Source organism: Eurytemora carolleeae, unplaced genomic scaffold, assembly GCF_000591075.1.
Source record: "Eurytemora carolleeae unplaced genomic scaffold, Eaff_2.0 scaffold212, whole genome shotgun sequence".
NCBI lineage: Eukaryota > Metazoa > Arthropoda > Copepoda > Calanoida > Temoridae > Eurytemora > Eurytemora carolleeae.
In genome coordinates this window covers 247051-263622 of record NW_019396107.1, presented here as the reverse complement: position 1 = coordinate 263622, position 16572 = coordinate 247051, and the positions used below count along the sequence as shown (strand labels likewise).

The window sequence follows — 16572 nt, the reverse complement described above, 5'->3', positions numbered from 1 at the left end:
CTTTAAGGTTTAAAGGATACGGTTGTGAATCGGGCACATATTCTTTATTTAGACCTGAGATGGAATTTAAAGAATTTGAGCCGCGGTTTAAATATGCCAAACCCCGGTTTAAATTAAATCTTAAATCTTGAAGCATTTGACACAATTTTAAGTGGAACCAACCATATTTAAGCCGCGGCTCAAATTTAAACCGCCGCTCAAATTCTTTAAATTCGGCCACGGGTCACTTATAATTACGTCGATAGTCCCTTTAATTGTATTCTTACAAAGACATTTCTTTTCTTAAACTATATATCTTTCATCTTTCTCACTTTCCACACTTCCTTCCACACTAGTGTTTTGAAGAAGACGACATTCATTTCATTTTCTTGTTCCTTTTTTCCATCTTTCTGTTAAAGACTGACAAAAAAATACAATACATTCACATTCTTTTCTAAGCTTTTCTTCACCTTACTCTTTTCCTTCAATCTCAATTTTCGTTCTTAGCACTTTTCTTTTATCCTTCTTTTTTCCCATCCTTTTTCTTAATCCTTCTCTAATTTCCACCCTTGTTCTTTATCGTTTATTATATACTTCTTTTTTCATCCTTTTTCTTTATTTATCATTCTTCTTTTTCCTTTTCTGAATCGTTTATCTTTTTCATCCTTTTTCTTCATTGTTTATCTTTCTCATCTTAAAATAGTTGACTCTTTCCTAAGATTTTCCTCACCTTTACTTTTTCGTTCTTTCACCAAAAATGAGAAAATTTTCGCTTATTTCGCGAAATTTTGCTTCATTCTGTTTCGCGAAAAAAAATGCGAAATTTTCGAAAAATAAGAAATGCGCAAATTTCGCAAAAAAATGCGCAAATTTCTTGAACAAAATAATGTGTAAATTTCGCGAAAATATACGGAGACTAAAAAACATGCCAAAGACAAAATTTTAAGAATATAAGACGCATATTTCTCGTTTTTGCATTTTTCGATTCATTCATATTCGCGAAAAAAAATGCGAAATACGAACGAAAATTTTCGCATTATTTGGCGAAACATTTCGTTCGCTGGAAACCCTAGGTTGGACGGATAAACCTGCAAGAAATGGGATAAATTGAGAACCCTGAGGTAGGAACGGAGAAACCTGCAAGAAGTGGGATACATGGAAAATCTGAAGTTGGACGGAGAAACCTGCAAGAAATGGGATTTACGTAGAATCCTGAGGTTGGACGGATAAAGCTTCAATAAGTTGCCTATATATATATATATATATATATATAAAGAATCCTTGGTTGGGGCAGAAAATCTGGGAACTGGACGGAGCAACCTGAAAGAAGTGGGATATAAGGAGAATCCTGAGGTTGGGGTGGTCAAAACCTGGAATGGGACGGAGAAACCTGCAAGAAGTGGAATATACGGAGAATTCTGAGGTCGGGACGGAGAAACTGCAAGAAGTGAGATATATAAAGAATCCTGAGGTAGGGACGGGAAAATCTGAGACTGGACTGAGAACCAGCAAAAAAGTGGGATATATGAAGAATCCTGAGGTTGGGACGGGAAAATCTGAGATTGGACGGAGAAACCTGTGACTAAGGAAGAGAAACATTAGGATGGGTGGAGAATCTGAACTCGAGGTGGAGAAACCAGAAGGCCCAGGGGATCGTCTTCGAATGAGTTCATGATATCCAAGGTTACAGTTTTCATCTGCATGGTGAACAAAGAGTAAGATCCAATGAACATAAACAAAGAATATAAACTCTCTTATTATTGTCAACAAACTACACCATTCAGGTATAAAAGCATATATGTTCGGAAACCCTACTTGGCAGTTTTTTGAGAGAAGTATATCAAATCTGTGATCTAGAGATTGTTTAAATGTTTGAATTCTATTCAGAATTTTGAAGAACCATATTTTGTATGTATATGTTTAAAAAGGCACTGAAACAATGGGAATTCCTGACTCCTGAGGGCTGAAATATTTTTGGATAAACCTCCTGACAGGGGTTTAACTCGTTTAACCCAAACGTGAAAATATCTAATTAAGCAACTGCCTTCTATAAATAAATTTAGCTGGTCTGTCTGTCTGTTTGTTTTTCTGTTAGTTTGTATCCAATAAACGGCTCAACCGATCAGGTCCAAATTTTGTGTGAACCTCGCGTGGCCCCAGGGAAGGTTGATGAATGATCAAAATTTCAAAAATTTGCCTCCAATAATTTTTCAAAATACACAATTTTTTTTTTATGAAATCCACGAACTTTTTTTGTTTTTGTTTTACAATGTTATATAAAGAGAAAATGTTCAAAATTGAAATAAAAGATGGGCTTAAAGCGCCCAAAAAACCTAGTGAGTTATGATACGGGACATTTTTGCCGGGATTTTTACTTATTTTAGTTGAGAATAAAATTCAAGTCATTAAGTGCTGTATATCCCTCAATACGTTCGGTATTTAAAGGCTTGAATTTTAACCTCAAACAAACTAAAAATTAAGATAAAAATCACGGAAAAAATATATTTGTTCAATTTTGAATTTCTTTACGCTTTGTCTTTAATCATCGATCAAAAAAATCTTTCATGTCTAACAAAATTGGAGTCTCATCCTCTAATAAAATGGTTAGGCTCCGGATTCGAAGCTTAAAGTGATAATAAACTTAATTTAAACATAGAAACCATTTATTTACATTTAATATTTTAAAAAAGCAAAAATTTAAATAAATCACCAGACGAAGCGGTAGGTCTAGTAGCTCAGCTTTATCACAGCTTTTTAACAATAAATAAATATTAAATCAAAATATTATTTAACGAACTTCAGGAACAGGTTACATCATTCATGAACAGTGCAGTGGGACAACTTTGAACATATGTTCACGACCTTCAGCTGTTCAGAAATCTTAAATTATGTTCAATATTAACAATTTGAACAAAGTGCAGTAAAAAAACTACATCTGAGTTGATTTAAATTCTTATATCTATAAATATTTTTCATAAACCCTTCCCAGTTAGGTGAAAAAATTATCCTCAAGATGATAAAAAGTTTGATGATGTATCACTGGGAAAAGTTTATTATTTACCACACATCTAGGAAAAGCTGTGTATTTACAATTCGTAAATATATTTAAATATCTATATAAAGGTGTTAATATATATATATATATATATATATAAGTTTGCATCGGCAAACTTGAAATGCGAGCCCGGTGTTTTCTTGTTTTTATTTTTACTCTTGAAGACAATTGTGTGTTCACAACAAACGTTGAACAACAGTACAATAAGTACATTGATTTATTTGTACAGTAAATTACAGCGGGCCTTCCATAACTAGAGCAAAATTTCGGTGTCACTTGCAGCAAAAATCCCCGAAGGGCTTCAAACAGACAGATTTGAGAAGAGTGTATGTACAGCGAATTTATGTAACAAACAATGATGTTCCTGGCTGTATGCAGTACAGTACAGTAAAGGTATCTTCAAACCACCACCTCCAGAGGAAAACAAACAAACTCTATTTTATATCCTGAAATGAGAAAATTTTGTTAGGATCTAAGACAGAAAAAATGAGAAATATCGTCGTTGCTTAAAGAGACAACAATATGTTATTTCAAGATACCCTCCACATATAGAGTGAAAAGTCCAATGCACATAGGTACCAATAAATCTTTGATTAGGAATGAATTAGGTATCATAGTTTTTCACTTAAAATATTGATTTTATTAATTATGGTTTCTTTTCAAAAGTGACTGGATTTATGCTATTGAAACAATAAAGGAATATGTGGAGAAGTTTTGAAGACCCGGGGGGGGGGGGGGGNTCCAAAGATTCCGTAAGAACTTCTAACATAATAAAAATAAAATTATTGTTAATTATTGATCACACCTTGGGTATCTGAAGAACAACCGTTCTAGTTCCTTGTCCCGAGCTGCTCACGTTGACGTTCATGTGCCGGTCCACCACCACCTCGTCATCATCCTCATCCTCCTCAAGTTTCAACGCACTACCGTACCCCTACACACGAAACTAGTTCAAATCAAAGATTTCCTAACACAAGTTCAGGAGAAAATTAACATTACATGTTTCAAGAGGAAACGTTCTGTAAAAATCAGGATTCAAACACGGATCCAGATCAAGTTCGTGAATATTTAATTAAGTACGTATAATTTCAAAATGTTCTAGTTTTTTAAATCATAGAATTGAAAGGAAAAGAAGATAGGGAAAGATAGGCCGGGGGATGATTTTTCCACTAAATATAAATATAAATATACACCCTGCAAGTTGAAACACAAAGGAGTATGTGACCTGTTTCAATCAATGTTATGGTCGAACACAAAGGAAACAAAACTAACTATAAACGTGATAACCTTTCAAATGTCAGACCAAAATTTAAAATGTCATTCGGTAGAAATGCATGATGAATGTAACAACAACTTAATTCTAATTATATCATTTAATTCCCATAAAATTGCAATATGGAATAACGTTTTTGATTCCAACAAGATAACGTTTATCTAATTCCTATAAGGTAGTATTTATAAAACATTGTGGTTTATTGCATAAAAGAATTATTTCCTATCTCTGGATATTCTTTACAATTCAATATCAATCCATATTGGGAAGATATAATACAAAAATGACTAAGTGTTGGATTGATCCATTCTTGTGAATTTGCAAGGCTCCGTGTAAATGCATTGCCCTGGTCTATTCCACGTGTAGAGTACACAATGAATTCGTTGCATTTTAAACAAATTTGCTGAAAAAGCATTTCATTTTTTTTTACTTTCAGATAAAAAAATTATCTCAAGAAATAAAAATGGGTTCTACATTTTATCACATTTAGCGAATAAATTAATTATTTTATGCTACTGTTCACACGATCTAATTGCATTTGCGTAAAACGCGCCGAAAATTCCTGAATCTTGTTTGAAATACATTATAATGTATATAATGCATATATGCATCAACGAGCAATGCAGGAAATGTCACGGGAATTTATTGTTCACTAGGACCAGAAGCAAGAGGGAGAAAGATCAGAGGATATGTTGTTGTTATTTTAAATAATGACGATTTGGTCAACGAAAAGTGAAAAAATGTGCAAAATAAAATTTTAAATAATTTTTACCAATGGCGGAGCATCCTCATCAATCCAGGCTCTACCAGGTTCAGTTTTCATTCCCGGGTAGAGAGCCGTGTAGTCGTGATCCGTGTGCATTCTGGAGTTCATCTCCTTTCCTCCATCCATCCCAGGCTCAGACTTTACCTCCTCCTAATTATTTAACAATTTTATAAACTCAAATTTTTAAAACTGAACAGCAATGTTAAAATTTGATATGAACCAATTATAACGTTAAATTAAAGAGAGAGAAAGAGAGAGAGAGAGGAGGGTGGGAGGTAAAGAGTAGGGGTGGTAATGGGTTTATTCTTTTTTTTAGATCAGAGATTGTCAATCCTTAATGTATTTAGGTGACAAAAAGTGGGGAATTATTAGTTCTCCTTTAACTTTCAAGTTTCTTAAATAATTCATGATTTTTTTTAAACGCATACAATCTTTCCTTCAGTAACATTAAGATTTTATTGTGTATAAATTTATGTCCTATATAAAAAAAATTGGCAATACCTCGAAGTCCGCCAAGTCGGCAATGTCGTTGTTTCTGTCCATGGGGTCGGGGAACTGTAGGAGGGATCTAGACTGTCCCGGCATCGGAGGCATCTTTACCGCTGCTTGGATATCTATCTCAGCCTTGCCCTCATTCTAAATTAGCAAAAAATATACATTTTCATCTTTTTGGTTAAGAAACTTTTTACGTTAAAAAATTTAAAAAAACTTTCCAAAAACTATTTTAATTATGATGAGGAAAAAATTTTAAATGGCATTTCCACGTTTTTCTTGTATATTAAATCATTTCCCCCAACAAGATATTTTTTCTCCAAAATATAAAAATTCAATAATAATAATAATGATCAATTAACCATCATTCCAAAGAAATTAAGACCAAGAAACTTAAAAGTTGAAGAAATTCCTTTTTTATTTAATTGTAAAAAAATTCATATTCTTAAGTAAGGTTTAAATTGTGAAAAGTTTTCCAAGTTTCCGCACCTGATCTCTGACTCCAGGTATGAGGAAGAGAGCTGTGGAGAGGAGTAGAACCATGAGCGCGGTACTAGTCTGACCCTGCCGCATTCCACCATTCACAACAATCTGATGGAGACGGCGCAGCTGGGCGGCAAGCGTCTTGTTTTGTGTCTCTAGAGCCTTGATTTTATCCTGCAACAAAAATTAATTAAATATTAAATATATTTTTGTCCAAAATGCTGATGACAAATACATGTCAATTCTTCAAACATAAAACTGCATGACTGCAGTGCTTAAACAGCAGAATTTTAAAGTCAAATTTTAACAAAATGTTTAAAAATATAACCCACCATAAGTTAACATCATATGCTCATGCATTTAATCGATACAAATGTTAATTTTTGTTTTTTAATAAAAAATATTTCTGAAACGCATTAGTTTTCATTAAAAAGACATTTTATAGCATTTTTAATGTTTTATTTCGAATTAAATTAGTTAAGCTTTTTCTGTTAAAAACAGCTGACTACAGAGAAGAGGGTTTCTAATTCGTCAAATCTTTATGAATATCTGAAAGGAATTATCTTAATCCGCCGAGAGAAATTAAGAATACAAAAGTTCAACCCTCTGAACATATTTTAAATCGAGTTTCTACCTTAAGTTCCTGGTTTTCATCTGAGCATATTTTGACCCTATCCTCCATGTTATCAAGGTATTCTCGTTTCCTTTTCCGGCTATCCTGAGCGGAAAGCTTGTTCCGGATCTTCCGGCGTATCTTCTTTAGGTTTCGTTCCTCCTCTCTACATACAACAAAAACTTAAATTTTTACGGAAAGCACACAAATATTAGTATTTTCTACAAGAATTAACAGGAAATAATATATTTAGGTCAAGTACTTCTTTATCTAAAAACGTGATAGGGTTTAAGCTCCGCAGTAGTAAAGGTTGCTGGACGTATTTAATGACTGGCGAATACCTCTCAAATAACCTTGATATTTCATATCTTTCTATGCGTAGTGCAAACTGCATAGGTGGTGCCAGATAATGGTCCATTNGGGGCTAACAGAATAATATTAAAAATAATAGAACTGCATACTAATAGATTTGGAGGTGTGGGGCTACAAGGAGAACGAAAGGTTGACCATACTTTTTAGGGAAAAATGATTGAAATTCTATCATAAAAACACTGCGATGTTTGATAAAATAGATTTCCAGGTTGAAAAATTGATTGCTCATTTGATTGAAATGGTCGATCAAATGATTAAAATAATTGTTCAATTATTCACCAAAATATTTCTAAATGATTGATCAACTTATTCTAGTGTCAGGTCAATTGTTTTATTGATAAAAAAATGGTTAATTTAAGCGATGATTACCTAGTGAGTGGGTAATATTTAGGAAAGCTCATTCCTTCTTTAGATGCCATTCTTTGCTCTTCATCATTTAGTTCCAGACGAGGGTATTTGTTATCTTCTACTCCTAAAACGACTTCAAGTTTAGATTTTATTTCTTCTATTATTCCAAAACCGCCAATAAATGATATTCATAATGTATAAAATGCGTTTGAAGTTAGGTTGGCCCCTTTCAATTTAGACTCATCCATTATATTTCAGTCCCGTCCCTTTCAATTCACTTTCATTCCTTTCAATTCAACTTAATTCCTTTCATTTCAGTTCCATCCCTTCCATTTTAGTCCCATTCCTTTCCAACAAGTCAGTCAAATACCTTTAAATATAATACCATCCCTGTAATTTCAATCCAATCCCTTTAATTTCAGTCCCATTATCATCATTTCAGTCTCTTTCAACTATTTTCAGTCACATCTTTTTTTTCAGTACCATCCCTTTCAATTTAATCCCATCCCTATCATTTCATAATTAAACCCCAAGACAAGATCAATGTTCGAGTCCGTCCTTCTCTTACTATAAGCTTAGTACCTGAATCTGACGAGGATGCGCTGACCCGTCTGCGTTTAGCGCCTGGTCCAGGGTCGCGTGGTGCTAGCCGATGAGAGCTGTAGGTCAATCCGTGTCCGGTTCCTGGAAAATATCTCCACTGTCAGGGAATGAATTTTGCAGGGTTTCTCCAAATAACAATTAAAATGGAGAATCTATCAATTTAGCAGGAAAATCGACCAATTTCGCGGGAACAAATCTTCTTAGTCAATAGCCCCCGATTTTAAAAACTCGGGGAAATACGGCTCGGGTCTAAGCTGTCGTTGGACCTTATTTACGACTTGAGCTTTTGGATTCAAGTTGCATCTTATTTTCCACCATGTTGAATTAAAAAACCGGTTTAATATTCTATTTGGCTGATTTTCATGGTAGGAATTGGCGCATTCCGAGTTTATATGAGAACAAGACTCAACATTGAGCATTATTCTCCACTAAAACCAACCAAGGTCTGTTTTATTTTCATTAGGCCTAACTACTTAAGTCGAGCTCAAGATCTTGCAGCTGTCAATTCAAGTGACCCAAGCTTTCGACAGAGTTGGGTCAAAGATTGGGTCTTAAAGTCGGGTTTAAGGACTTACAACTCGAGTCGAAGTTTTTAAATCGCGGGCTAATGGAAATAATCTACCGATTCAACCCAACCAAAAAAAATTCCCTTATCTAGTTGAGATGCATGGATTCTAGAATGAGTTTGCAGTTCTACGTTGACTGAGCAGTGAATCACTGGTTTCGCGAATCTTAATCCCACAAGGACAGAGAAATTTATGTCGGTTCCTTCCGATGAGCGTTCAGAATTCATTAAGGATTGGAAAAGAAAACATTTGAAGGATGGATCTGACTATTTAACACTTCTAGGAACTGAGTAAACGACTTATATCCTCTAATTTACTGACCAGATTAAGTTGTTAATGGTACCGTTGTGAATTGAGCAATGGGCATGCCCTTATTATTTTTATATAAAGGGTCGATTGAAATCAGAACGACGGTTCTTTTCACCGCCCAGGGGGGAGGAGTCTTTGATTCAAATAAAATGTTGTTAGACCTACCGTTGCTAATATAATCAATGATATCCAAGCTATGGGCCGGAGACATAGGAAGAGGAGACTCCAACCCAGGGGAGATAAGACGAGGTCCATCCTCCAGACCTGGAGACATCAACATCCTCTGTCCATCCGACACTCCGGAGTCAGAGGACGAATCAGAGAGGATGGTTTCGGAGCCGAGGCCGAACTGAGAATCCGGGGAGAGGTCGGATCCGGTGAGCATAGACTGCAAGAACTCATCTGTATCATCCTCCCAACTTGTCTAAATAAAAACAAAAAAATCAAATCTAATTTTTTAAAATCTTGTCATCAATTTAAAACAATTCGGAAATTTTAATGCAGTGTTAAAAACATTCACGTCTAACTATCCCCCTGGACCACGATACAAACGTTCAGCATTATACGGGGAATGGGTAAAGAGGGGGGTAGGTGATGATTTGGGAGACGGCAAAAAAACATCGTTTGGCATTTCTTATTAGAAAAAATAAAATACTATTTTAACATATTTTGATCAAGTCAAAAATCACACAATGCATAGTGCACAATTGTTACAATGAAATAAGATATTTTTTATGGATGTGGGAAAAGGAGATTTATAGTATTATTCGGATTTCCTGTGAAATCTGTTTTTAATCTTCTGTAATACGAATAATAAATATTTAATTTGCTGTCAGTGTTATCTTGTTCTTAATTCTTATCTTTCCTTTCCCCCTAACCTCTCTCTTCTTTATAATTACATCTCTGTTCAAGGACGTTCAAGAATTTGCACAAGAAAATTAAAAGTAATCTTCTTTTTACGTGAAAATTATAAAGATTCTTAATTCAGATGTTTACTTCTACGAACAAACATTAAAATGGTTTATTTACTCTTAGTATTTTTTAACCAGAAGCTATGAAGCATGATTCAAGGTTCCGCTTTTCAATGTTATATATTTAAGAACTATATTTATAAAGTAGTAATCTCTGTTTGTTTGGAAGTTTGGATGTCCGATCATAACTTGTTAACCCCTCTATATCATTTTCCTACAATTTTGATTAGGGAACTCGGTAGAATCACGGGAATGTTCTTAGCTTGGTTTAAACATTTACAAGTGAGTGGGTCGTCTTTTATGAAGAAAACTCTAGGTAGAGCTGAGTTCCAAAAGCTAGTATAATATATTTAAATTGTTGGTTTTATACACTAATAATTGCATTAAAATCGGGTGCAATGTACTGTTTATTTAACGTTGTATCTTCTCGTAACTTTTATCTTTCTTTTGACGTCAGGAATATATATTTCTTACGATTTTTACAACACGTGGGCTTAATGTTTCTTCTTTTTACATTTTTATCAATTTGTAATTATTATCTTTAAATTTCTAAGTTCTCTTAATTTCTAATTCTTGTACTTTTTTATCATAAACCATTAATCACCTCCATTTCTCAGGGTTTAAAGGTGTACTGCAGATAACAACAACAAAAGGAGCAGATAAAATAAGTTTGTTTACATTCCTCTCAGAACATAAGAAACCCCGCAAAGAATAGTTGCTCATGGCTATATTTCTAATACTAGCTGTACTATGAATAGTACCCTGAGCTATATGAATAGTATTCGTCCTTGATTACTTAATAGTCATTTAATCTGTACAAAAGTCTCACCATGATACGGAGAAAATATTTCAGTCCTCAACCATGTTACTACATTCAAACCATTGGATCAGTGACTTACTGACTTTTACTTACTGACTGATGAGGACATTGAAGAAATGTCGAAATATATTCACAGAATCTTTTCCTCTCTGGTTAGGTTCAACCGTCAACTACTTATTACTACATTAATAGCTAGTTAGGTTAACCTTTCTTTAAACAGATATGTTTATGAAAGTTTACTTTTCCCTCCCTTGAGCTGGAAACAAGGAGTTTCTAAGTTGCAAATAAAATGAACGTATTCCTCGTATTGAGATTGGAATATGTGTATTCTACTTGATTTTGTATAGATCTTAAGAAAGATAATACCTCCATTTTACAGCAGAAAACTTCATGTGAAACAAATGGTCATCTTTTAAATTCCTAAACATTCCTCCAACTATACAAGTTTCCCCCCCCCCCTCATCTTGATACTAAAAGGTAGTTTTCCGAGGGGTATTTCAATAATAGTCTAGTAAACTACAAAGTAGTAAAGCTAAGCTGCTGAAACCCTTAAATTTGCAGTACAGTACAGTACAGTACAGTACAGTACAGTACAGTGCAGTACATGGAGTAGTAAAGTAATAAAAAAATCCTTCTAGATTAAATCATCTTTAGTGTTTTTACCCCTACAAGTCTAAATTTGAAGTTCAAATCCTCCAACATCGTGTGAATATTTGGATTAAATTGAATTGAAACCTGACGTTCAAACCCCACCGTCCAATGTCCCCCATCCAACAACCTGTCATGTGGGATACATATGACAGTTCATTGGCTTACACTGATACAGATTTCAATTTCAACATCATGTAGGTAAATTGTAGATCGTAAATTGTTTATCAACAAATTGTATAACAAATGAATTCATAAAAATCATATTCAATAGATTAAAAGTTGCAACTTTTGAGTTACAGAGTTACATATGCATTTTTTCAACGATGTGAAATTAAATTAAATTAATGTTAAAAAAATAATAACAGCAAAAAGGTTGCGAATAACTTTGGACAATTCTTAACAAATACCAAATAAAATTATAAGTAAAATATATTAAAGGATAGAGTTTAATTAACTTTTTTAAAGTATTTAACTTAATCTGTTTTAACCTCTCCTTGCCAACCCATCATGGTTAGGCGGGTCCAGACTACAAATTTAATTTGTGATTATTCATTTTTATCTCTTGAACTGTGTCGATAGAATAAAGAGATATTGAATTATGAAATTAAAAACAAAACTGAAATCTAACTTGTTACAAACAAATACAGAAACATGAGAACTTCCGTAATTATTCTGAATCAACTAAAAGGAATAAAAACTACAGATTCTACAATTCAGAAAAAAAGCTTAAACCGAACAAAAACTAAAAATATACAATTTTTCATGACCTCAAAGATGAAAGGTTTTAATACGGCCTTCAGAACCCTTTCTACAGGACTAAATTTGACTAAAACATCTTACATTGTTCAGAATTGAGGTTTGAAGACTCCTAAGGATATCAACATAAACCGCCTCTGCCTCTACGTCCATGATTAATCCTTTAAATCCGTCCCAATATGTATCCGTCCTGAACCCGGGACTAGTTCTCACTCTAGGATTTTAACTATTTCTTCACATTGAGATTTATTTTTAAATCTGAAAAATTAACACGTGCTTGAGAATATTTTAATAAATACTGTCCCAATATTAAAGACGATTGTCCCTGAAGGAGAAGGTTTAAGTTTCTCTTCTGGATTGTGTATCCCTAGCTCCGGTATTTGACAGGTTCACGTGTAGACCTGGAGCAGGACTAACTCACACACTACCCGGCGAAAGTACCAATCTCACTCCTTCCATGACCTTTCCAGGTTCATACGATGCGAGGGTTTACTCCACCCTCTCTTAACCCACAGAGAAACAGGTTTGTCCTTTTAAAAATACACACTTCGTCCTTACTCCGGGTACGTCATGGACGGAGTAAAGCGTGAAACTAAGGTTTAAGATATTTGACAGTCTGCATGTATTGCGGCTAATCCAGCCGAGCCTGGTCCTTCCTTCAACCTGTGTTAAGCCCCCGGGGACAGCAGTGTAGTATATTTACCGTTCTACCGGTATACCGGCTTGCAAACATTTAGGGAACCACACAAAACACCGGTTAAATAATTTTCATATTCAGATAACCTGTAGGAGTATGAAAACTACTTCAGTCTACTGGTTACTACAAGCTTGGATTTCTCCGGGGGTTTGTAGTATCACTATCAGGGTCAGTGTTGGGCAACGCCCTAGTCCAGTTTTATCTTGAGTATCATTGTACTCAAGAATGTGCAATTAAAGAATGACTTACTGTAGAGCAATGAAAGTATAACTCAGGAGAGGGGGATGGTGTTGTGTTATTAATATTACTTCGAACAAGAGCAGCCAGTGTTTTGTATTTCTAGAGTAAACCATGTATTTTAGAGAAAACGATATATTCATGGAGGAGTCCGTATATTTCTAGTGCAAACCATGTATTTTAGAGAAAACAATATATTCATGGAGCAGTCCGTGTATTTCTAGTGCAAACCATGTACTTCTGGAGCAGTAAGTATGTAGCAAATATCGTGTAAACATGATATTCTGTAAAACTGCAGTACGTTGTACATTATTTACAATTCCTGTGTGGCATTTAGAGCACCGGATCGTATCCCCCATCATTTGGGATCAATATATATAGTTCGATGTATAGCTAGGCTTGTGTCCTTGTGTTTGGCATTCATAGCACTAAAACCCTGCATTGATATAGCCAGGTCGGATTGTCCCCATCATTTGGGATCGATATATATATAGCTTGTTGTATAGCTAGGCTTGTGTCCCGTCGGGCATTTAGAGCACTGGATTAGTAGCTGGATTCTGATAGCTACGATTGTGTCCCGTTGTGGCGTTTAGAGCCTGGGATTCAGTCCTGTTTGAGTTTGATAGCGGACGGATTGTACCTTGATAGATACGTTCGAGAACTTGTTATGGAGTTGGTGTTTACTACAAGTATATTTATAGAACAAACCATGTTATTAGAAACGTCCATGTATTTCTAAAGCAAACCCCAATATCAAGAACAAGCCAGGTTTTTCTAGAGCAAATAATCATATTTTTCAGAGCAAACAATTTATTTGTAGAGAAAAACGACATAAGATAAACCTCAATGACAATAATAAAAATTCCTAAACCATATTTTACCAAAACATTTCCTTAAATATCTGGAATATACAGAGCAACCAAACGAGGAAAAACTAGATATTAATTCAATCATACATCCCGAGAAACACATCTAGACGTTAACAAGTTGAGATAATTCTATATACATCAGATATTTTTACAGTTTTTCTTTTACGTCATATGTTATCGGTAAACTGAAACAGTTGAGTTTAGGGTTTCTAGTAAGGAAGTGTTCAAGATCTGTGTTGGGGTTTTGCGCCGAGTAGAAGGGATACCTAGAGACCTTGAGACTCGTCTCAGCTCTATACAGCTTCAATGTCAAGTTTAAAGGTCCAGACAGATTTTAACCCAACCACAACCTGCTCATTTCTACTCTTTATCCCTTCTCATCCCAACCTGATTACTTCTGCTCTTCATCCCTTCTCATCCAACCTAATCATTCTTCATCCCTTCTCATCCCAATCATTTTTAATCCCTTCTCATCCAACCTTATCATTCATAATCCCTTCTCATCACAACCTTGATCATTCTTCCTACATACCTCTCATATCCATTCTCAACAAAATTACTTTCTAGATAAAAAAAAATGTTCTTCCTCTTTTTAATAATTTTCCCGTCATTGTATTCCAACCCGGATTAAAAATAAAAATGTCTAGTCTGTTCGGGTTTAAGACACATTTCTGTAACAGCAACTTCTTACTGGCCTGTTTATAATTCGACTGAATTAAATTATTAACTATACCCCTTTTGCCCCCCCCTTCATCTACTATTCAGCTAGCTAACCATCACTAATATTTTTTTATCTTATAAAAAATCTTCCCTCTCCCCGCTCTATACCTCCCACGTCAAGATTATCTAAGCTAACCCCCCCCCCTGAATGGTCAATAAAGATTCCTAGTCCCCTAGAAAGTTTAGACCTGAAAATTAGTGTACTGCATGGGCAGACAAAGGCTTGAGTGTATTAATACGATTTAAAACTGTTCCACGGTCATGACACAATGAAAAATTTTAAAGGATACACAATTTAAATCCCCGTTAAGAACTTATTCAATGTTTGAGGAACATATTTACAACTCCCATTTCTTTGTTTACAAAAAAATAGGAAATGCCAATAAAATTGTGTGTACTGCAGTTTCTGGGACAAAGCTCAGCCTGAACATTTCCTAACTTATTAGTTGGAATAAATGAACATTGTCGTTTTTAACTTAGATTTGTTTGATATCAGAAGAAAAAAATCATTGGAATTCATCCCCTTCTCTTAATTTTCTAAATTTTTCTTTAAATTGTTTTTGAAACTTAATATTTCAATGTTAACATCTTACAAAACTGCAGGCATATTTCATTGAAATTCATTAATATAATTCTCCAATTACAACAATTAGAAGGTTTCTCGGGACAAATAAAAGCTGCAAATCGAAATCATGTTATTCAAAGACGCAAGAATGGGTAAAATTTATATGTAAAGGTTTCAATCTTTATTTTAAACCGAATTTTATGCTATCCAATAATATGTTTGGCATTTTTAGAGAAAAAAATCTCCAATTCTGCTTTGTTCCATATTTGAGATTCTTGGAGTTAATTATTGCCGCTTTGAACCTTCAAAATTTCTTTTTGAATTTTCAAGGAAAAAGCAAAATGCTGAGGATTTATTTTCATGAAGGACAGGAGTGGTTAGATTTATCCGGGTAGGTTTTAATGCCGAGGGGTTGAGGGTAGTAGTATACAGGTTCTGCTGTACACTAAGTTCTAACTCTAAACCTTGACATTTCGTATTCTCAACCCAACATTATAATGCTTGTACAAGCAGAACCAAGTCTTATCATGGGGTTATTTCAGAAGCTCGTCATATCTCTTTAAGTTAAGGATGAAAAAACGTAATGAACAAAAAACAATCCCTTCGGGAGCTTAAACGGGAACTTAACCTCTTTTTACATTTCAGGAGCGAGCTTGAAGATCTTGGGGGCAACAGGCAATCCCCCCCCCCCGTAAATATATTATATGGGGGAGGGAATGAAAAAAAACATACATGGATTGGCTTTTTCCTTTACTAATCCCTAAAACAAACATTACTAGGATGCCGTGGGGAAAATTCAAAAGGGGGTGATCTTTTCAAGAAATAAATATATGCAATTGATTTCAAGAAATAAATATATGCAATTGAAAGAGCAGAAGGGTGGAGTAAAGAGGTTCATTCGTGTAGATTGAATTTAGGAAAGGAAAAAAGGAAAGATGAAGGTAGTAGGAGTATTAATGAGTTTAATGATGAGGTTGGATTAAAGAGTAGGTTGGTTTAATGAGTAGGTTAGATTAAAGAGTGGGTTGGTTGAAAGAGAAGCTTAGATTAAAAAGTAGGTTGGATTAGGAAGGAGTTGGTTGGATTAGTAAAGACTAGATTGGAAAAAACGGGTTGAATTAGAAAAAAAATGGTTGAATTAAAAAGAAATGGTTGATTAAAGATGGAGAAGTTGAATTTTAAAGGATTAGGTTGTAATAAGACGAGCAGCCAGAAATAGAGACAAAATAGAGATGTTTAACAAGTCCCTTTGAAAATAATTTCTTAGGCTGCAGCGCTCGACCCCCTAGTCTGCCTTAATCTCAGCCACAGAGCTCAATTTATAAATTGTCCTAACCTAACCCAACTCAAAACAATGGGTTATTTCCCAGAGAACGATTTTTGGACCCCCCCTCGCCCGCCCCCTCTTATCAAGGTGTCTAAAGAAA

General features: G+C 34.6%; 2 protein-coding genes across 2 annotated transcripts in view; both read right to left on the bottom strand.

Moving 5' to 3' along the window:
• Positions 1-2624: 2624 nt before the first annotated feature.
• On the bottom strand, positions 2625-8273 carry LOC111695135 (cyclic AMP-responsive element-binding protein 3-like protein 4). The gene is made up of 8 exons (XM_023464346.1): positions 7964-8273; positions 7403-7505; positions 6683-6827; positions 6055-6222; positions 5575-5709; positions 5080-5223; positions 3840-3968; positions 2625-3480 (listed from the first exon to the last, which is right to left on the bottom strand). Exons 2-8 carry the CDS (start codon positions 7450-7452, stop codon positions 3469-3471), a joined length of 783 nt encoding a protein of 260 aa, XP_023320114.1. The 5' UTR covers positions 7453-7505; positions 7964-8273; the 3' UTR covers positions 2625-3468.
• Positions 8274-8864: 591 nt separating this feature from the next.
• The window catches only part of LOC111695134 (uncharacterized), an 8469-nt gene continuing 761 nt past the window's right edge, over positions 8865-16572 (bottom strand). The window contains exon 2 of the mRNA XM_023464345.1: positions 8865-9283. Within this exon, the coding sequence (XP_023320113.1) occupies positions 8876-9283 (408 nt within the window). The 3' untranslated portion in view covers positions 8865-8875. The remainder of the gene's footprint in view (positions 9284-16572) is intronic.

What these genes read in the sequence shown, in the direction of transcription:
- LOC111695135 (XM_023464346.1), bottom strand. Translation starts at nt 7,452, where the DNA reads ATGGCATCTAAAGAAGGAATGAGCTTTCCTAAATATTACCCACTCACT. An exon ending in AAATATTACCCACTCACTAG is followed by an intron (nt 6,828 to 7,402) that starts GTAATCATCGCT and finishes TGTTGTATGTAG; the next exon opens with AGAGGAGGAACGAAACCTAA. An exon ending in TACCTGGAGTCAGAGATCAG is followed by an intron (nt 5,710 to 6,054) that starts GTGCGGAAACTT and finishes TTGCTAATTTAG; the next exon opens with AATGAGGGCAAGGCTGAGAT.